The following is a 22,207-nucleotide window of genomic DNA, read 5'->3' on the forward strand; positions in this document are numbered from 1 at the left end:
TGTTCTGCAAAAAGTCAACAGAGAGGAAAACGTAAATGAAAAAAAAAAGTCTTTGAAGCCCATCAATGAGACCAATGATCCATCCAGCCCAGTATCCCGTCTTCACGGAGGCCATTCCAAGTCACAAGTACCTGGCAAAACCTCAAATGGTAGCAGCATTCCATGCTATCGATTCAGGGCAAGCAGTAGCTTCTTCCACATGTTTGTCTCAATAGCAGACTATGGACTTTTCCTCTAGGAACCTGTCCAAACCTTTTTTAAAACTAGCTACATTAACCGCTTTTACTACATCCTCTGGCAACACATTCCAGAGCTTAACTATTCTCTGAGTGAAAAAATATTTTCTCCTATTGGTTTTAAAAGTATTACTCTGTAACTTCATTGAGTGTCCCCTAGTCTTTGTAAATCTTGATGCAGTAAAAAAAAAAAAAATTGATCTACTTGTACCCATTCCACACCACTCAGGATTTTGTAGACTTCAATCATATCTCCCCTCAGCCATCTCTTTTCCAAGCTGAAGAGCCCTAACCACTTTAGTCTTTCCTCATATGAGAGACATTCTATCCTATTTATCCTCTTGGTTGCTCTTCTTTGAACCTTTTCTAGTGTCACTATATGTTTTGAGATAAGGAGACAAGAACTGAACACAATACTCAAATTGAGGTCGCACTATTGAGTGATACAGAGGCATTATAACATTTTTAGTTTTGTTTATCATCCCTTTTTTAACAATTCCTAGCATCTTGTTTGCATTTTTGGCTGACACATTGGGCAGAAGGCTCCAGCCGTATTGTCCACGATGACACCCAGAAGTTATGTGTGTGTGCTTTCTGCAAAGAGCTTCTAGCTCTCAGAGAACGAGTGCGCTCCCTTGAGGCTAGAGTAGCAGACTTGGAGGAGCTGAGAAAGACAGAGAAGTATTATTTTATTTTATTTTAAAAGTTTCTAGTCCGCCAATCAACTAGGTGGATTACAAATACACATACATAATGTAAATGACATACTTAAAAATGTACAAATTCAAACATCAACGCACAATTGAAAATCATGTAAAATATCAGTGCCCCAGATCAACTTTGGTCCTTATGAAAGAACTTTCAATATCTTCTTACTTATAAAAAGCTCTAACAAATAGGAGACATACAAGGATGTTGTAGAGAAGTCCCACCTCCAGTCTGGTAGCCCTTGTGCTGCCTTGGAGGAGAGAGGTCTCCTAGAAGAAGAGCATCACTCTGGTGAAGTAGGAAATAATTCTGTAGCTAGGACCTGCCCACCAGGGGATACAATATCCTCTCACACCGAGGATGTCTCGTCCAGTGGCTTCTGCCCAGGGGAGAAGGGTTAGGACAGCTGTTGTAGTTGGTGATTTGATCATTAGGCATTATAGATAGCTGGGTGGCTGGTGGATGCGAGGATCACCTGGTCACTTGCCTGCCTGTGCGAAGGTGGCGGACCTCACGCATCACATAGATAGGATTTTAGATAGTGCTGGGGAGGAGCCAGTTGTCTTGGTACACATAGGTACCAATGACTAAACTAAACTAAAACTTTAAAACTTAGTTTTATAGACCGAGTCATCAACCAAGAGGAGCTTGACTCGGTTAACAATGATGTAACACATAATACATAAAATTGATAAAGTAGACTGAAATAGTTAATTTCCAAAATGTTTAGCAAACAAAAGTTTTCAGAACTTTCCGGAATAAAGCAAAATAACCTAAACTTCTTAATGTAAGCGGTAAAGCATTCCAGAATTCGGTTAATTTAAAAGCAAAAGATTGACTAAATCACTAAAAGCAGGGGTGCCGACACTTTTTGGGCTTGCAAGCTATTTTTAAAATGACCAAGTCAAAATGATCTACTAACAATAAAATTTTAAAAAACACAAAGCACAATGTACGCAGAGAAAATGTTAATAATCATTTATATTCTGGGGTTTTTTCACAGAGGTCAAGGCAGATGACTTTATGCAATGTCACCTCAGTAACAACTATACAAAAATAGACAAATATACTCCCTCCCTTTTTACTAAACCACAATAGCAGTTTTTAAAGCAGGGAGCTACGCTAAATGCCCCATGCTGTTCTTGACGCTCATAGGCTCCCTGCGCTAAAAACCGCTATTGCGGTTTAGTAAAAGGGGGCCATAGTGCAAAATATAGACAGCAGATATAAATTCTCAAAACGGACACATTTTGATCACTAAATTGAAAATAAAATCATTTTTCCTACCTTTGTTGTCTGGTGTTTCATGAATCTCTTGGTTGCACTTTCTTCTTCTGACTGCATCCAATATTTCTTCCCTTCTTTCAGCCTCCTGTATGCTTCCTCTCCTCCAGACCTCATTCCCTCCCTCTCCCTGCCCCCTTTCTTTCTGTGTCTTTCTCTCTCCATGCCCCCCTTTCTTTCTGCTTCCCTGCCCCATTTCTTTCTCTCTCCATGCCCTTCCTTTGTTTCCCTTCTTTCTTTCTGCTCCCTGTCCAACTTTCTTTCTTTTTCCCTTCTTTCTTTCTGTCTCCTTGTCCCCCCCCTTTCTTTCTTTCAGTTTCCCTTCTTTCTTTCTGTCTCCCTGTCCCCCCTTTCTTTCTTTCTGTTTCCCTTCCTTCTTTCTGTCTCCCTGTCCCCCCTTTCTTTCTTTCTGTTTCCCTTCTTTCTTTCTGTCTCCCTGTCCCCCCTTTCTTTCTGTTTCCCTTCTTTCTTTCTGTCTCCCTGCCTGCCCCCTTTCTTTCTTTGTCTTTCTATCTCCCTGCTCTCCCCCAAGCCACCGCAGCCATCGGGGAACAGGCCCCCAAGCTGCCCGCCGCCGAGTTGTGAGCTCTCCCTGCTTCCAGATGCGGTAAACAGAAGCGCCAGGCCGACCAGCCTTCTACCTGACGTCAATTCTGACATCGGAGAGGAAGTTCCAGGCCAGCCAGGTAGCGATGGGCTGGGCCAGAATTTCCTCTCTGATGTCAGAATTGACATCGGTGGTGGGGGTGGGTGGAAAGCTGGTCGGCCCGGCACTTCTATTTACTGCATCGGGAAAGCAAATGTTGTTCACAGAGAAGCAGGTAGAATGTGAAGGCAACGCGAGTCTATCATGGAGCCTGGGATGGGCTCCGTGATTGACTCGCATTGACTTCGCAATCTACTGGTTGATTGCGCTTGGCCTTTTGGGCACCCCTGTCTTAAAGGTTCTATTTTTACCACTAAGAGAGGGAAATGTAAGTTTTAATTTTTGAGAGTTTCTGGCAAGATGAGATCTATGAACATTCCAGTCTACAGGAATCAAAGTGGCAAAATTGCCAAATAGAATCTTTATATGCAATACAAATGCACTTAAATTGAATTCTGAGATACACTAGAAGCCAATGTAATTCCTTGAGAAGAGGGGTTACGTGATCGAATTTACTCTTACCAAAAATAAGTTTAGCTGCTGTATTCTGTATTAATTGAAGTCTCTGCAGACTGACCTTTGAAAGGCCCAAATACAATGAATTGCGGTTATCCAACAAATGATTGATTGAACCAATACAGAGAAGTGTTGTTGGTGGAAAAGTGCTCTCACTCTTCTCAGAGCACGGAGGCTGATAAAACACTTTTTAATAAGCGAGTTTAGTTGGTCCTTAAATGTAAGTGAAGAATCGATAATAATACCTAGTATTAATGAGAAAAATTCAATTTTCAGAGATTCTCCTGAGTCTAAGATCACAGCAGAAGGGAGAGAATCTAACTTTGGGCCAAGCCATAAAAGGAAAATGTGGGAGGGAAGCTCTGGAAGCCAAATTTAGGCTCTTAAGTAGCAAGCTGAAATCCAGATCCTCCAGGGTAGCATTTTTAGAAATGCTCCCAATTCTACACGCAGCACCCAAGAGGCAGGCAGGGCTCCGAAGTCTCAATGTATGGTTGAAATGATGGTGCAGGAATGAGGGCTTTAGATTTGTTATGAACTGGGCAACCTTCTGAGAAAGGGGGAGCTTGTTCCAAAAGGACAGACTCCACCTTAACCAGGATGGAACCAGGCTGCTGACACTAATGTTTAAAAAGGAGATAGAGCAGCTTTTAAACTGAGATGCGTGGGAAAGCCAACAGTCGCCCAGGAGTGGATGGTTCAGTGTGAGGTATCAGGATATTTAAGGAGTCCCAGTAGAGAGGTTCCAGTAATGATGAAAGAAAGACACAAAGTTATTCAGAGTAGTGAAGACACAGGGGGATTGCAAAGATCTGCAAAGTGATATAATCAGGATCGAGGAATGGGCATCAACATGGCAGATGAGGTTCAACATTGATAAGTGTATAGTGATGCATGTCAATAACAAAAAAATCTCATGCACGAATACAGGATGTCCGGGGCGGTACTTGAAGAGACTTCCCAGGAAAGAGACTTGGGAGTTCTGATCGACAAGTCGATGAAGCCATCCTCGCAATGAGCAGCAGCGGCGAAAAGGGCGAACAGAATGCTAGGAATGATAAAGAAGGGGATCACGAACAGATCGGAGAAGGTTATCATGCCGCTGTACTGGGCCATGGTGTGCCCTGACCTGGAGTACTGCGTCCAGCACTGGTCACCGTACATGAAGAAGGACACGGTACTACTCGAAAGGGTCCAGAGAAGAGCAACTAAGATAGTTAAGGGGCTAGAGGAGTTGCCATACAGTGAAAGATTACAGAAACTGGGCCTCTTCTCCCTCGAACAGAGGAGATTGAGAGGGGACATGATCGAAACATTCAAGGTACTGAAGAGAATAGACTTAGTAGATAAGGGCAGGTTGTTCAGCCTTTCCAAGGTAGGGAGAACGAGAGGGCACTCTCTAAAATTGAAAGGGGATAAATTCTGTATGAATGTAAGGAAGTTCTTCTTCACCCAGAGAGTGGTAGAAAACTGGAACGCTCTTCCGGAGTCTGTCATAGGGGAAAACACCCTCCAGGGGTTCAAAACAAAGTTAGACAAGTTCTTGCTGAACCAGAACGTCCGCAGGTACGGCTAATCTCAGTTAGGGAGCTGGTCTTTGACCAGAGGGCCGCCACGTGAGTGGACTGCTGGGCACGATGGACCACTGGTCTGACCCAGCAGCGGCAATTCTTATGTTCTTATGTTAGGAGGGTTTAAGAGGAAGGCAGAGTAAAAGACTCAAATTTTCCCTGTCTTTTCCGCAGCCTGTAGTTACAAGGCAAAAAACACAATTTGGAGTGTCTGTATACAAATGCTAGAAGCCTAAAAAATAAAATAGGAGAATTAGAGTATATAGCACTGAATGATGAGGTAGATATAATAGGCATCTCGGAGACCTAGTGGAAGGAGGACAATCAATGGGTCACTGTATTATTACCTGGGTACAAATTATATCGCAAGGATAGAATAGATCAAATTGAAGGGGGGGGGGGCTTTGCGCTATATGTTAATGAGAGAATTGAATCAAATAAAATAAACATTCTGAATGACATAGATACCAGTATGGAATCCATATGGATAGAAATTCCATGTGTAAAGGGAAGGAATACAAAGCAGGGTTATACTACCTTCCCCTGGGACAAAATGAGTAGACAGATGAAGAAATGTTTTCAGAGATTAGGAAAGCTGGAGAATTGGGCAACAGCATAATAATGGGTGATTTCAATTACTGTATATCTGGGAAGGAACATGATAGTCACAATATATTCAAAAATAGCCAGCTCCAAAAAAGAATATGCAAGCAACAGCTCCTAGCAGACGCCCACACATCTAACCCCCAAAAAGAAAACAAATGGGAAGAGACAAATAAAAAGAAGTGGAGAAAAAGAAAACCTCAGGTACACTTCATAGGTTAAAAAAAAAAACTTCACTCCTTGATAGATGGACTGTCCCCACATCGGGTACAAAAGTAAATCACATCACATGAGTCTCTTAAATCTGTTTAGATGAATAGTCAGGAAAAAGCTCTTTAAAAAAAGCACAATTATAATCCACTGCTGCAAAGTCAGTCAAGTAAAACCGAGGACCTATCTGTTTCCCAGCGACCTCCAAGCGCTCTTGATGGTGAACTCTGAGCAGTCATCTGGGAACCCTATTGTCCTGTACACCCAAGGATGATCCCTGTTTCACTCACCAGCTTCTTCATTAATCACTAGGTTAGACTATAGCAATATAGTCTATCTGGGTTCTATATATTCTCATCCAAAACAAATTACAATCCCTCCAAAATACAGCTTTCAGACTTATTTGCCATGCACAATGTAATGACCATGTTTCTCCACTATTTCAAAGGCTCTATTGGCTCCCAGTAGAACAGTGCCTAATCTTCAAAATACTTACCCTTTTAAAACATTCAGGATAGGTTTTCCTCTCTATTAATCATCTCTTACAGTCTCGTACTCCCTAGCTCACTCTCTATGTTCAATAAATGACCATTGTTTAGTCTTACCTCACCTGAAACATGCTTAACTAGAATCAACTAGAAAATAGATTGCAGAGGGTAAGCATAAATGGGGAAGGTGACTAACGGAGTGCCCCAAGGCTCGGTTCTTGGGCCTATCTTATTTAATATCTTCATAAATGACCTTGAAGAGGAGACAACAAGTAATATAATCAAGTTTGCAGATGACACAAAACTATGTTGGGCAGTTGGGTCAAAAAAAAGACATTGAAGATCTCCAGAAGGATCTAGACCAACTGGAGAAATGGGCAGACAAGTGGCAGATGAAGTTTAACATAGACAAATGCAAGGTGATGCACCTGGGCAAGAAAAATAAGGAACATGAATACAAAATATTAGGTGTAACATTGGCCAAAACTGAACAAGAAAGAGACCTGGGGGTACTGACAGACAGAAACCAGAAGCCGTCGACTCAATGCGCGGCAGTGGCGATGAAAGCAAACAGAATGTTGGGCATGATAAAGAAGGGGATCACGAGTAGATCGGCGGACGTTATAATGCCGCTTTACAGAGCAATGGTCAGACCACACTTGGAGTACTGTGTCCAACACTGGTCTCCTTACCTAAAAAAGGATATAGCCCTGCTGGAAAGGGTGCAGAGGTGAGCCACGAAACTAGTAAAAGGTATGGAAAATTTGAGCTACAAAGAACGACTAGGAAGACTGGGACTGTTCACCCTCGAGAAGAGGAGACTGCGAGGGGATATGATTGAGACTTTTAAAATACTGAAAGGATTCGACAAAATAGAGCAAGAATCATCATTGTTCACATTGCCAAATGTGAAACGGACAAGAGGTCATGGACTAAAGCTGAGGGGCAGCAGGCTCAGGACAAATGTCAGGAAGTTCTGTTTCACACAGCGGGTGGTGGACGCTTGGAATGCTCTCCCGGAGAAGGTGGTGAGGGAGACTACCATTCTGGGTTTCAAGTGTAAGTTGGATGTATACCTCCTTGCAAAACATATTGATGGATACGGGTAACCAGGGTCTCCATCTGGGAGCACCTGGCTTGGCCTCCGTGTGTGCGGGTCGCCGGAATAGATGGACCTAGGGTCTGATCCGGCGTAGGCGTTTCTTATGTTAACCAGACACCATGCTTTCTTTTTTGTTGCCCCTTTCCTGTGGAATTCTTTACTTCTTACTATTAGAGCCGAACTATCCTTTAAAAAATTTAAGATGGGCCTAAAAGCTTGGTTATTTGAACAAACATTTAAAGCAGGGGTGTCCAACCTTTTGGCTTCCCTGGGCCGCATTGACCGAAAAAAATATTTCTGGGGACGCACAAACGCTGCAGCAAGACAGAGGGTGTTTACCGGCAAGACGGTAAACACCTGGGGGCAGCAGAGGAAAACACTACATTGCCCTTGACCGGGGCCGCACAAAATACTTCACTGGGCTGCTTGCAGCCCTCGGGCCGCAGGTTGGACACCCCTAATTTAAAGCTTTTTAGGTTGACTATGGTTTTCTTCCCTTTGGGTTCCTTGGACAAATCCTTCCTGCTTACCATTTCTCATCCTCTCAATAGATAAATTTCCTCACCTTTTTTCTTCCCCTTTTTGACACGAATAGTCTTGAAATGAATGCTTTATTTCTTTATCAAATTTTGTAGTTCTTTTCTAACTGTGATTTTTTTTCTGTTATTTTAGAATAATGAAGGGCTTTGATCTACAAATTAGTAACAGCGATATAGCAAATTTCAATGAACTAAACTTGGCTGAAGATGAGACTGTGTACACATGCTTGCACTCTTCTAAGCATAATTAAAGGGCAGACAGCCACTTTCCATTCTAGTTTTGGCAGGTGCTCTGTTGGCAGCTTTGCTACAGGCCTGGTTAACAGTCAGTTTAGACACAGTTTATAATCCTGTGATCCCGTTGAGCAGTTGGAATTTGGATATCAATACCAAGAATAAGAAAGCCTTCCATGGAAGACTGTCAACTTGTACATGCAGGTGTTTCTAAACACTGAACAATATGATAAAAATGTGTAAATTTAAACAATTAGAGCAGCGGTTCCCAAACTTGTGATAGAGCACCCTCAGCCAGTCCAGTGTTCAGGCTATCCAAAATCAAGAGAGACGCCCGCATATGCTGCCTTTACATTAAGCACCTCTCATGCATAATCATTGTGGATATCCTGAAAACTTGACTGGCTAAAAGGTGTCCCAAGGCAGGTTTAGAAGCCTACAGTTTAAAGCATTACATCTTCAGGAAATGGTAATGGATTGTAGATGCCAGAAGATAGTCCACCATAAAAAAAACACAACAACTATACCTTTTATCCGATCATCATTAACTTTTTCATTTATGAGCTTTTGAGATCACAAATGACCTTTCTTCAGAGGATATTATGGCCAAAACAACCTTTGAGAGGCTAGGCGTTTCAAGCTCTTACCATTTTTAATATCCTGTATGTTCCTCAAGATTTCTTCCCTCTCTGCTTGCTCAGTAGCGGTGGTAACCCTAAACGATCCTTCTCTTGTAAATGTAGTTCTGCTGGCATCAAAGGTAGCTGTCACACCACACTCCTTTTCCCGTTTCTGTTTGCGCTCCAAGCATGCTGCAAATGCGCAACCAACTGCATGACTTAACCTCTCTCCCTGCAAAACAGGAAACAACATATGACTCACACACTAATATCCGTGCAAACTGAATACAAATAGGAAAAAATTAAATAATGTTATCAGAAACACTATGAAACTAATAAATAGCACATTTAAAAGCAAAGAACAGGAATACAGTGAGAAAGTTTTGCTCAGAGTTAAAATGGTCTTATTTTGTGGCTCTTTTCAAACGAAGAGAATATTTGGGTACCACTCTATTTAAACTGACCCTCCCTTCAAGGTCAAAGTGCAACTAGACAATATGTGCACACACATACATGCATATATACAAACTCAGAGGGGTTAGAAATAATTCATGAACCATGCCTTGCCTGCTTCCCTCGCTTTCCAGCTATGCAGTTTTCACCACATACTCCAGCAACAAATTCCATAGTTTTAATTGTGCTCAAAGTGAAAAAAAAATACCTTTTTTTTTTTTACTGTCCATAGCAATGCCTTATGGTGATGTTTTTCACCAACAAAAGAGCATATAACACACATTTCATATGTATAGAATGAGCCCTACACAGTTTGTATGTTTTGTGTGTATTACCTTGTACATGATGATTTTAAGTATTTATTATTTATCCTATTTATTGGATTTGTTATTTATTCGTTGGACCTATCATTAATTCTTACTGCTTTCATTCTTTGCATGTACATAGCTTGTATGTTAAAGTATGTGACCTGTATTGAGATGTGTTTTGTTGTATTTTACAGTACAAGTTAAGTCCCTGAAGCAGCCCATGGAGTACATGGCTTTGTTGGGAAGTATTTTAACCTACTTTAATAAAGATTTTTAAAGATCTCCTCAGCTTTACAAGTGTCACCTCTCCTGTCAAGTACCTAAAATATAGTTACTTACCTGTTGCAGTAAAATATAGTTACTTACCTGTTGCAGGTATTATCCAAGGACAGCAGGCAGATATTTTCACATGTGGGTGACATCATCCACGGAACCATCCATGGACAGTCAAAAAGTGTACTCTCACTTTTAAACTCTAAGACTGCCTGTACTGCGCACACACAAGTGCCTTCCCACCCGATGTCGGCATGTGGGACCATCAGTTCAGTAACAAAAAGAAGCCAACTAGGAAAGGAGGGAGGGTTGTGAGAATATCTGCCTGCTGTCAAATATGTGAAGTGCCGCTTCACCAAGATGAGAATCTAGCCTTAGAAAAAAGGATGGGAGAACTATGGCCTGGTTTAGATGAAATGTTGAGATGACCTTCAGGAGGAACTTGGGATGAGTGTGAAGAATCACCCTGTCATGGTAGAACATTGTATAGGGAGGATCTAACACAAGGGTTTGAAGTTCACTGACTCGACATGCAGATGTGAGAGATATAAGGAAGGTTAATTGCTGGGTTGTTGCTGGGAGTACAAGAAATTAGTAATTATCGTCCAATATCTTCACTGCATTTGACGTGCCATTATGTGGTGATGAGAGGAGACCTTCTAACAAATTCAAATTAGAGCATCAAGTCTTTTATGTGGTAGGAAGGCACGAGTTTGAATCATGTCTAAGAGGACTCAAATAAACTAGAGTCCAAGTGAATTCTAGATGGGATTTCTTGTACTGTGAACCCTAGGAGCTCCAGTAGATGAACTGTTGCATTCATGGCTTGGTTAGCTTGTTGAGGTATAGAGGCTTTGATCAACCAAGGTGCATGTAAATGTATACTTCTGCAATAGAAGTCCCAAGAAACATCCTTTATATATCTTTGATGACTACAGATGACTTCCTTTCTTGCAACAGAATGTATTGATGTGGATGTGAAGTGCATATATACAGTGGAAACACTTTCAATCTGTCTATGAGCCCTACTGGGTCACTTTCTTCCAGGACACTTGGCTATTTATTAAATAAGCAGTTTTTGGTAATCATATTCTATCAACATTTAAAAAAATTAACTAAATAACTCCTTGAAATGGTCTTAATCTCTAGGGAAGAGGGAAGAGGTTTTGGTAGAGTTTCAAGGGAGTTAAGACAAAAGTTGTTTCTGTATTTCTACGTATTAATACATTTATGACATTACCAGTTGTGTTTCTGTGTTCAAGAAACAAACATGAGGAGACATGCACTTATGTTTTACTATGGAAGTGACTTTGCTAAAAATATTTTATTTAATTATACCAACATATGATATTCCTTTCCTTCCAGCAAGAGGAGGGTATGTCTTCTGTCCTCTCCCTCCACAGAAAAATAATAAAGTTCCCAAACTTACTGTGTCTTTTACAGCCATGAAACAATGGCAAATCCATCGTCGTGTGGTACCATCTCGACAGATGTAAGAAAATGCTTTATCAAAGTTCCTGTCAGGAGCGCAGAAAGAAACTTTCTCTATTGTCTGATCTACTATAAGATCCTGTGGAAAGAGAATAATGTGTAGTTAAAAAGACTATTACTTACGTTAATTTGTAAGTGCACCTTAGATCAAAGCAAATGCACCAGCTTAGAGAAAGCAGTAAGAAAGAGTACAGAATTTCAAAGAAACATGGTGATCTTGTGCACTAGAGTGATATAATCTGATGCATACAGAAGGAGATGCAAATTTAGAAGAATTCTGAACATTTTGAGCAATATTATAACGTATCAACTAGGGGTTATTTTATAAAGACACATAAGTACCTATGTCTACAAAGTAGTCTTACAAAATCTGCAACAATCGTAGGTAAAGTGAAGTTACTCACCTGTAGCAGGTGTTTTCCAAGGACAACAGGATGAATATTCTTCTGACAGGTGACATCATCTGATAGAGCCTGACATGGTAATCGCTAGACTTTCAAGAACTTTTGGGAGCTTCCCACCATGCATGTATGCATGCGTCTTCCTTCCTATCGTCATCATGTGGGACCAGCTCAGTCTAATAATAGCTGATAGAATTCAAAGTCAAGGGGAAATGGAAGAAACAGTAAGAATATTCATCCTGCTGTCCTTGGATAACAGCTGTTACACATGAGTAACCTTGCTTTCTCCAAGGACATACAAGATGAACATATTTTTACTGATGGAATTCCTAGCTACCAGTCTGCCGTAAAAGAAAAATAAGGGAACATATCCGAGATCTAGGTCTGCGATAGGCAAGAATCTTGATCAAACCAATCATACTTCTTTTCTTTAAAGTTATTAAAAACAATTTTGACAGCCTAGAACACAATCAATTGTTGATTTCTAGACCCCCAAATAGGCACAGAAGGACTGTCTTGACCAACCATCTGACACACTGGCAATTTTGATCAAGTCTAGACAGTAGCAAGATGTGAATGTGTAAAAAGAAACAAGAAGTTGGGTAGATTTTATGAGCTTTTACCTGCTTCAGATAGAAGGCCAAGGCTTTTTCATAGTCCAGAGTGTACAGTCTGCTTTCACTTTAATAAGCATGTGGTCTTGGAAAAAATGCTAGCAGAACAACTGACTGGTTGAAATGGAACTCCAACACTACTTTAGGAAGAACTTAAGATGCATACGCAAAACAACTCTGTAAAACTTTCTTTAAGGTGGATCAGCTACTAAAGCCTGGAGCATGCTGATTCTGCAAGCTGAAGTAACCATCACCAAAAAACAAGATTTTTCAGCTCAGGTACTTCAGAAGACAGGTATCAAGTGGTTCAAAAGGAGCTTTCATCAGCTGGGTGAGATCCCCTAACACTGTGAGGGGCTTGATGGAAAGTTTTAGGAAATGAATAACTAAAGGCTGAGCAGAGATGGACTTACCCTCCACAAGCTCTTCACACAGTGATAAGCTCCAGCTACAATGAATGAGGTGAATCCTTACTAAGTTGGTCTTGAGACCTAACTTTGACAGGTGTAGAAGACAGTTAAGCAGTTATTGAGTTGGAGAGAAAAAAGGATCTAGGGTCTTCCTCTCCTCCTCTTTGGACTTTCCCCTTTCGTGTGGAGGGAAGGGGTTCTGAGGGAAGACCAAAGGACCCACTCCAACAAGAGGCTTTCTGGTGCCTCCCAGGATGGTTTCCCTGGACACCCAGGAGTGATCAGAATCAGAATTTTGAGTACCCTCCTGGAGATATATCTGAGTTATCTGCCTGTCCTAGTCAGGCCTAGGACAGGGGTGTCAAAGTGCTGGGGATCTCCAGTTCTCCAAAGAGTCTTCTCTCCCCTGAGGGGCTGGAGATTGACACCAGATCAATGCAGAACAGTCTCAATGCCCTTTGAGGCCTCAGTATTGATCTGCTGTCTGCAGGCAGAGTGTGGGCCCCAAAGATAGGGTGGAGCTCCTGAGAAGCATGCATCAATGCCCTCATTGCTATAGTTTCTTGCTGGCAAATAGCTACTTTGTTTGCTCCTGGAGTATGGCCCTGATCCACTCCTTGAGGGCTGCCATTGATGAAGATTGGGCTCAGCTGGAGTGCTCACATTTTCAAAGCTATTGGTGAACTGATCTTGGCTCGATGGAGGCTGTCATTACCCATCCAGTTCTTGGAATATTGAATGGGGTCTCACATCAAGAATGCTTTGAGTACATCAATGACTTGATGCCTCAATGGTCTCAAAACCGTGCTTCTAGGAGAATCAATGCCTGTGTTTCTTGGCCTGTATGTGAAGCATAGTAGCAGAATCCTTCAACATCATTGAGGGAACTGGATGATGCCTTATTCTGGCAGCCACCATCAACACTTGATGAAGAGAAAGATGGAGGCATCTTCACTGTATCAGAGAGCCACAGGCAGGTCAGGTTTTCAGGATATTCACAATGAATATGTATGATAAGGATTTGCATGCACTGCCTCCTTGAGATGCAAATCTATCTCATGCATATTGTGATATTCAGCCTATGCCTGCTAGGTCTGTCCCCAGAGCAATGCACAAACCAGAATTAGATGCAGTAGAAACAATACACTTTAAACCTCAAACTGACAATTTTGAGGAGTTTTCTTCTGTGGACTCGAGGGAGCACGAGAGCAGATTTGCCTGTTCTACAACACACACATAGTTCTAGCTTGGTTCCCAGCAGTCATGCATGCTGAAACTAGAACCAGCAGGAAAGCTTTTGCACCTGAGGGTTTGGGGCATGGCTGCAGGCTTTTACTCCAGAGAACAGAACAGCTAGAGAGGCAGAGGGAAAAGAAGGAGCAGCAAGAAAGGCAGGAATGCTCAGGGCTCAGAGATGGCAGTGAACAGCCTGAATGCATGGACCTGGTAGAGGCCGGTGCAGAGCAACTGGGGCCTAGAAACCAGGAAATTCAAGCTATGGAGCTGGAGCCATACCATGAGCAGCTCACTGGGACACTGCCTATGGAAGTCTGTTGCACTGAAGGCAAGAGAGCTAAAATTACCTTATTGTTTGGCTGAAAGTTTTTGCCTCATTTTTTGTTTTGGATTTACTTGTGAAGAACTGAATATTTTTGGATAAGCTTTCTGAATGCTTATTACTGTGTAACTCTGAGAAAGGTGTGGTGCTTTGTGGCACCTGATTGAACTTTAAAAGAACTAGGGTTTTTTTTGGGGGGAGGGGTTCTTTCCCTCTGGGTGGGGGAAGGGCTGTTAATAGTCCCAGGAAGTGGGGACTGCTCTGTGTTTTTCTGTGGTGGATTTTTGAGGGCATAAATTTTGCATATTGAGACCACACAGAGCACACTCCCTGGCCAGCAAGTCATATGCTGGGGCCTAGTGCCGTAGCACTAGTGCAGGCTGAGTGATCTGATATCAGCCTATGAAACTGTTTTGGATAAATTCAGAGAGTTGCTTTAGAGATAAGCTGAGGGGGCTTTGAGAAGCCAGAACTGTGAATTTTGAATATTGAGAGACTCAGGATAAAAGAGTTTCAATGAACTTTATTGAACAGCAATAACACAAGGACTGAAAAAAAAACAAACCACAAAACACAAAAAAACCCTTTTCTTTTTTGTGGGCATGGTGTGCACTGGTAAAAGGACCATACTTTATGTGCTTGGAACATTCTGACAGTATTGTTTTCTTTTTGAACCTTGGACTGTTTAAACCTGGATGCAAGAAGGCTGGTTTAAATGTGTATTTTTGCATGCATAAACTAGGTCCTTGCTTTATAAAACATATTTATTTGGTGCTGTGGCATTTTTTTGTTGTTGCCTTTTCTTTTCCTTGTGCAGGCCACAGCGGCTCACAAGAGTTTTCTCTTGTCACTGGTGCCCTAGGACCCATTTCCCTGAGGCTGCCAGTGATAATATTTATTGTGGTATCCTGAAACCTGACCTGCCTGTGGCTCTCGAAGACTGGAATTGCCTACCCCTGCACTATATGATACACAATGCATCTTCACTATCTGATACAGCTCCCAGAACCATACAGACCAATGCATTGGACTACAAAGTCTATGGAATGGACTTCTTGGCACTAAAAATTCATTTGTCCTGCTTCTCAAACTTTCATACCTGTTCTTGACATCTGTGAACAAAGTTTACAAGAAGAGGTATTACGATACATCAAATATGGGTGTCCAAGAGGGACATGGTCCTGCTGCATGGGTTGCATTTCTTAAAACAATTGGGAGTTTTCTGGAACATGGCAGGAAAAATAACCCACCTGGTGCTTGAGGATTAAAAGGGCTGAGTGGACTATGGAAAATGAAAGAAAAGTGTTGAAAAACCTGACCACATGCCAAAAAGGGGGAAGGAGAAATACCGACCCCCATGTAAGACATTTACACAGAAACTAAAGAAATAACGCTACAAAACTGCATTGAAGAATTGCTAAGATGCGAGCTGTAGGAAAGAATAGTGAATCTAAAGAGGCAAGACAGCATGTGCATGTACAGTGCTCCCAAACACTTCTAGCAGGAATGTTGAGAAATGCTTACTTATCACACCAAACTCTGTCAAATGATATCCAATAGTAAGAATATGCTTGTTTGTCCTCAGAAGAATAGAATTGCTCAGAAGTTGGTATAAATGTACATGCATATTTTATAAAACGTGTATACTTTGGATGGAACATGGGCAGCATTGTAAACTCCCCCGAGAAAACTCCTACACTTGTATTGTATTGTGTTGAACACTTGAGTCACTTAAACAATCAAATATTCTGCAAGCTTACTTTATACATGCATAGCCCCTGAGATAATTTATAAAAGTATTTCTTTGTGGATAGAACAGGGTTTATCTGTATAAAGGTTTATAAAAAAATTATCCCCTTCTTAAGTGCTTATCAAATATGATCAAAAGAATGGTTCAATTGACTACTTTCAGAGCTGCAACTTAAGCTTGGTGCTGAGGGTGTCAGCACTGAAAGAAGTGAGAAAACCTTTTCACAATATCTAAATGGTTTACCAAAGAATCCACTAATTGATAGCATTGCAAGACCTTCTTTATGATTAACTTAACTTATCCCTTTCTTCGACCTTTTTATGTATTCTGGTCTTTGACTACTTGTAAACCGAGTTGAGCTCCGATGGGAAATGACCTGGTATATAAACTGAAGACTAGACTAGACTTTCTAGGAAAAGGAGCTTTTTATAATTAATGAATTTTAAAATGTTCATTTGTGATTGTTTTATTTATATTGATTTGTATGTGTCAGAATTATACTATGTTTGTAGAATGGAACCCATCTAGGTAATAGGCAGGAGAGAAGTTTGTTTGCTTTATTCATTCATTTATGAAATCCAAGGAATGAATTAATGCCTTGCTACTGGAACAGAAGCATGGGGCGGCAAACAGACAGAAGTTTTATCAAGAGGAATACTAATCATTTCAAAGATAGTCGTTTCAAATCCTATTGCTATTTCTTGTGATTTTGGGAAAATCATTTAACCCTCCACTGCTTCAGGTACAAATTTAGATTGTAAATCCTTTAGAGACTAGAATGTTAACTCACCTTGAGCTTCTACTGAGAAAGAACATAAGAATATCCTTACTGGGTCAGTAGCCCGTCCTCACTGTGGCCAATCCAGGTCACTAGTACCTGGCATTCCACCCCCCCCCCCAAAAAAAAAAAAAAAATTAATAACATTCCATGCCACCAACCCCAGTAGCCCATCCTCAAGGTGGCCAATCCAGGTCACTAGTACCAGGCAAAAACCCAAATAGTAGCAACATTCAATACTACTGATCCAGGGCAAGTAGTGGCTTCCGCTATGTCTGTCTCAATAACAGACTAGGGACTTTTCCTCCAGGAAATTGTCTAAACCTTTCTTAAAACCAGCTACGTTAACTGCTCTTACCACAATCGCTGGCAACGCATTCCAGAGCTTAACTATTCTCTGAATGAGAAAATATTCCCTCCTATTGGTTTTAAAAGTATTTCCTTGTAACTTCACCGTGTGTCCCCTAGTCTTTGTAATTTTTGACAGAGGTGTGAGCTAAATCCAAACAAACTTAAGTCTCAGGCTTTTCCACTGATCTTAGTAACATGCAAAAATCTAAGTAAGCAGAATTTAAGATCAAAGCACTAAGCAAAATACAGCCTTTATTTGGAACGTAGCTATACATAAAAACATATAAAAGTTAAAATGCATGAAAATATATGCAATACTGTAGTTACTTCTTAATACGAAAAACATGAAATTACATCTGAGCCATTAATATGCAAAGTATAAAGCAAAACATAACAAAAATTCATAATAGTATACTCTCACAAAATGAACCTGAGATTATTTCAGACCGTTTACTTTATAAATGACTAGCAGAATGTTCTTAACATAATAATAGCCTTACTGGGTCAGACCAATGGGCCATCAAGTCCAGTAGCCCGTTCTCATGGTGGCTAATCCAGGTCACTAGTACCTGGTCAAAATCCAAGGAGTAGCAATATTCCATGCTACCGATCCAGGGCAAGCAGTGGCTTCCCCTATGTCTTTCTCAATAACAGACGATAGACTATGGACTTTGGAGAGGAAATTCAATACATTAGGCAACAATCTGGGCATAGGATCACATTTTATAAATGAGCCAGATACTGTATATTAAAACTTTTCTCCAACAGATATCACAATGTAATGACGCACAGCTGCTAGAAAACACCACAAAATTGCTTAAACCATCTTGTGACTCTATAGATTGATGCCACTAGATGGTAGCATAGGTTTCCACTTAACACAGTAACAACTAAAGCTTAATTCATTCAAATCAGTGATTTTCTGTATTCAGTTGCAAAACAAACATGAACCTGAATGATAACTAGCTACCGAGCACCTAAGAATAGTCATACTGGATTAGAGCAACATCCATTAAGCCCAGTATCCTGTTTCCAACAGTGGCCAATCTAGGTCACAAGTGCCTGGCAGAAACCTGAATAGTAGTAACATTCCATGCTACTGATCCCAGGGCAAGTACTGGCTTCCCCCATGTCTGTCTCAATAGCAGACTACAGACTTTTTCTCCAGGAACTTGTCCAAACCTTTTTTAAATCCAGACAAGCTAACAGCTTGAATTCTAAAGCTTAACTATTCTTTGAGTGAAAAAATATTTCCTCCTATGTGTTTGAAAAGTGTTTCCATGTAATGTCATTGCATGCCCTGGTTTTTGTATTTTTCAAAAGAGTGAAAAGTGATTCACTTTAGAGAATGACACGGTGGTTGTTACCTGCGGCTAGCCGCAGGTAACCCACCGAAACGGGAAAAGAAAAAATAGTAGTCGTGCGGGGACGGGGACAAGGCCATTCACCGCCCCGTGGAGCGGTGAATGGTCTTGTCTCCACAGTGAGGCAATCAAGGATTGCGCGGTCCAGCAGCCCCCACCCGCCCGATCGCAGCATTCAGCCAGCTCCTTCCCTCCACCTTATATGCAGAGTTTGTCGGCTTTCTTTTTCGCCCAGCCGCACGCTTTCAAAAAGCCGCGCACACGCGGCTGCTCAAGTTGTTCAATCTTCTCATCTGCTGCAACTTCCTGTTTCCGGTTGCGTCAGAGCAGAAGATTGAACAACTGAGCAGCTGCGCGTGCGCGGCTTTTTGAACGCATACGGCTGGGCAAAAAAGAAAACCAGCAAACTCTGCATTTAAGGTGAGGTGGAGGGAGGGAGCTGACGGAACGCTGCAATCGGGCGGGAGGGGCCTGCTGGACTGCGCGATCGCACGTGTTCCTGGCTCACACTAGGAAGGAGGGAGTGAAAGGGAAAGAGATTCTGGGCTAAGGGGATGAAGAGGGAGAGAAAGAAACCCACAGCAGGAAAGAAAGGGGAGGACAGGTAGGTGAGCCAGATGCTGGAAGCAGGGGGGGGGAAAGAAAGAGGGAAAAAAGCTAGATGGGGTTGAAGAGAAGAGACACATTGGTGTGGAAGAGGAAAATAGGGGAAATCTGGACACAGGAAGGTAACAGAAAGAGGGGAAATTATGTGCATGGGACATAGAGACAGAGACATAAAGGGGACATGCCATGGGGATGATATATGGACACAGGGGTGGGGTGGGGCAATGCCAGATACATAGGGGAGATATTAGAAATGGGGAAAATAGGAACACAGAAGCGAGATTGTTTGGGGACCAAGCTCGCAGGCTCCAGCGGCTTGCACAAATTACATTGTAACATGCCACGAAAGTAAGAGGGAGGGAGGGAGGTAGATAGATAGGCAGGCCGCGCGAGAGGAGCTGAAGGGTGGTAGAAAGGAACAAATGGTAAAGGAGGGAGGGAAGGGTGGTGGTGGAAAGGAATAGAACAGACATTGAAGGAGGGTAGAGAGGAACAGACCCTGAAGGGAAATGTGGAAGACAGAGTGGGGAGAAGACGCTGGAAGGGAAGAAGACAGACTATGGGGGAGCGGAGGGAAGAAGATGGGTGCTAGACCAATTGGTGGGGGTGAAGGGAGAGGCACAGTAACAGCAAATGGAAGACGCAGAGAGAAGGCACAGTGGATGGAAGGAACTGAATGAGAAGACAAGGAAAGTAGAAACCAGACAACAAAGGTAGAAAACAAATTCTATTTATTTATTTATTTTGCTTTAGGATAAAGTAGTATATTAGTTGTGTTGATAAAAATTTATAAACAAAGCCCTATCAGCTGAACATCTCTTTCTCTAGTTCAGCAGCCAGAACGTTGATTTATAAGGAAAGAATAAGCTAAATATTGCACACTGGTTACCTATTATACACAGAATAACGTTTAAAATCATATTACTAACATTTAAAATCCAACAATCACATGAGTCATTATTTCTGGACAGACTATTAATCCCTTACTCTTCACTAAGGACGCTAAGATCGACGCAACAAAACTTATTAGCCATTCCTTCTTTAAAAATAATTGGGACAAGAAGAGCAACCATATTTTCAGTACAAGCACCCCAACTGTGGAACAATTTACCAATTTATCTACGTAACGAACCTTCATTAGTCAAATTCAAACGCGGTCTGAAAAGCATTCTTTATAAAGATGCATTCAATACATAGATAGATAATTGTAATAAACACAGTACTTATTCACTAAAGAATCAAATGAGTAGGACATCAATATGGAAACTATAAGTGCTTTTATAATCTTACTAGTCTTTAAGCCCGTTACATTAACGGGTGCTAGAATACTGTTCACCCTCTATGTTGCCCCTTCCATTCACTGCCCTCTCTTCTCTTTCTATCTCTCTCTTTCTCTCCCATATGGCCTCTCTCCATCTCCTCCTTCCTTTTGCCTTTGTCTGGCATACCTTCCTCCTTCCCTCCAAGCCATTCTCTCCCCCTCTGCTCCCTTTCCTCATTTAACTACTTCATTGGGCAGCAGCAGCATTCACAATTCATTGCTGTTGCTGGCTTCAGGTCTTTCTCTCTGGCCGGTCCTGTCTTCATGAAAACAGGAAGTAGGCAGGACTGGCCAGAGAGGAAGGCCTGAAGCCAGCAACAGCAGCGAATTGTAAACGCTGCTGCTGCCTGAAGCACCCGAGGCAGACGCTTCTCTCCCCTCCCAGCCCAACCCCCGCTGACTCTGCGACCCTCCTAGCAAGACTTTAATATCAAACCTCCCTCCAGCGTTGGCACTCGCTGCACTTAAACAGGCTGCTTCGGCTTTCTTCTGCCGTTGAGGCTCTCTGTTGCGTCATTGATGACGTAATCAGTGACGCAGCAAAGGGACTCAACTGCAGGAGAAAGCCCGAAGCAGCCTGTTTAACGTGCAGCGAGTGCCAACGCTGGAGGGATGTTTGTACTGGTGCAGAAGCGATATGTCTCTCCCCCTCCAGTACCTGTGCAGCACTTTGCTGCGGCGCATCCTCCCATGGGGGGGGGGTTGCACAGTGGGAGCGGGTGAGAGCGGCGATCTCCAGTTGGGGGGGGGAGGGGGGTGAGAGCGGCGATCTCCAGTTGGGGGGGGGGTTTGCACAGTGGGAGCGGGTGTGAGTGGCGATCTCCAGTTGGGGGGGGGGGTTGCACAGCGGCTTAGAACTTAAAAAATAACTTCGGCCACAACATTACCTTGGGGTATGCTGAACTTAAAAATTAATTCTTTGTGAACATTAGTTTGGGTTCCGCGAGTGTGTAGAACCCTGGTGTCCGATCGGGTCCTGTTTGGTCTGCCACTGCCTGGAGGAATTGAAGAGCGTGTAGGGCGGAAGCGCGGCCGGACGGCTCGAGGCCGGTGCCGGACATGGGGCCCCCAGGAGCTCGAGGCCGGCGGCGGGCATGGCTGGCGTGGCATGGTGGAGGAGGAATAGAGTGCGGTGACGTAAAACCCGCGCATGCGCAATCGTGTTTCCGCGACGGGATCAGGGAACACGATTTTTTTAGTGCGCATGCGCGTCCTACCATTTTATTATATTAGATTCCTCTTATTTTTCTCTTCTTTCAAAAGATCATTAACATTAATCTGAATCTTTATACAATCTTCATATTAAAAATCATCTACTTTTAAACGGATTAATTATTCCTAACATTACCTCTTTCCTTGTATCATTTTAAAATAATTGAAGCTTTTTCTATTAATTAATTTTCTTCATATTTTTTTTCTTAATTGACCCTATCCTTATGTACACAAACCTTAAATGTTCATTTTTTTAAAATTAATTTTATAAATTGTATAAATTGTATTTCTGCCTTTTACCTACTTGTTCCAGTTTGTATTAATAGAACATAATGATTAGTCTGTATAATTTTGTCTTATTTGTATTTGTATTTGTCATCCCTGGCTTTTATTGTACATTACAATTATGTAATACGCATTGAAATATTGGATATTGCGTAAAATCAAAATTTAATAAACTTGAAACTTGTACTAAGGCTTATATGGATGCTGCGGGGACAGTGAAGGGGCGGTGAATGGGATGGCGGTGAAGGGAATGACGGTGACAGGGCGGTGAAGGG

General features: G+C 42.0%; 1 protein-coding gene across 9 annotated transcripts in view; it reads right to left on the bottom strand.

The window, feature by feature from the left end:
• The window catches only part of NUMB (NUMB endocytic adaptor protein), a 165,148-nt gene that overhangs the window by 23,134 nt on the left and 119,807 nt on the right, over positions 1 to 22,207 (bottom strand). For all 9 annotated transcript variants that reach the window (XM_033951083.1, XM_033951087.1, XM_033951084.1 and 6 more), the window contains 2 exons: positions 11,221 to 11,361; positions 8,785 to 8,989 (listed from right to left, as the gene is read on the bottom strand). In XM_033951083.1, coding sequence (XP_033806974.1) covers positions 8,785 to 8,989; positions 11,221 to 11,361 — 346 coding nt within the window. The remainder of the gene's footprint in view (positions 1 to 8,784; positions 8,990 to 11,220; positions 11,362 to 22,207) is intronic.

This window comes from Geotrypetes seraphini, chromosome 7 (genome assembly GCF_902459505.1).
Source record: "Geotrypetes seraphini chromosome 7, aGeoSer1.1, whole genome shotgun sequence".
In the NCBI taxonomy this organism is placed as follows: domain Eukaryota; kingdom Metazoa; phylum Chordata; class Amphibia; order Gymnophiona; family Dermophiidae; genus Geotrypetes; species Geotrypetes seraphini.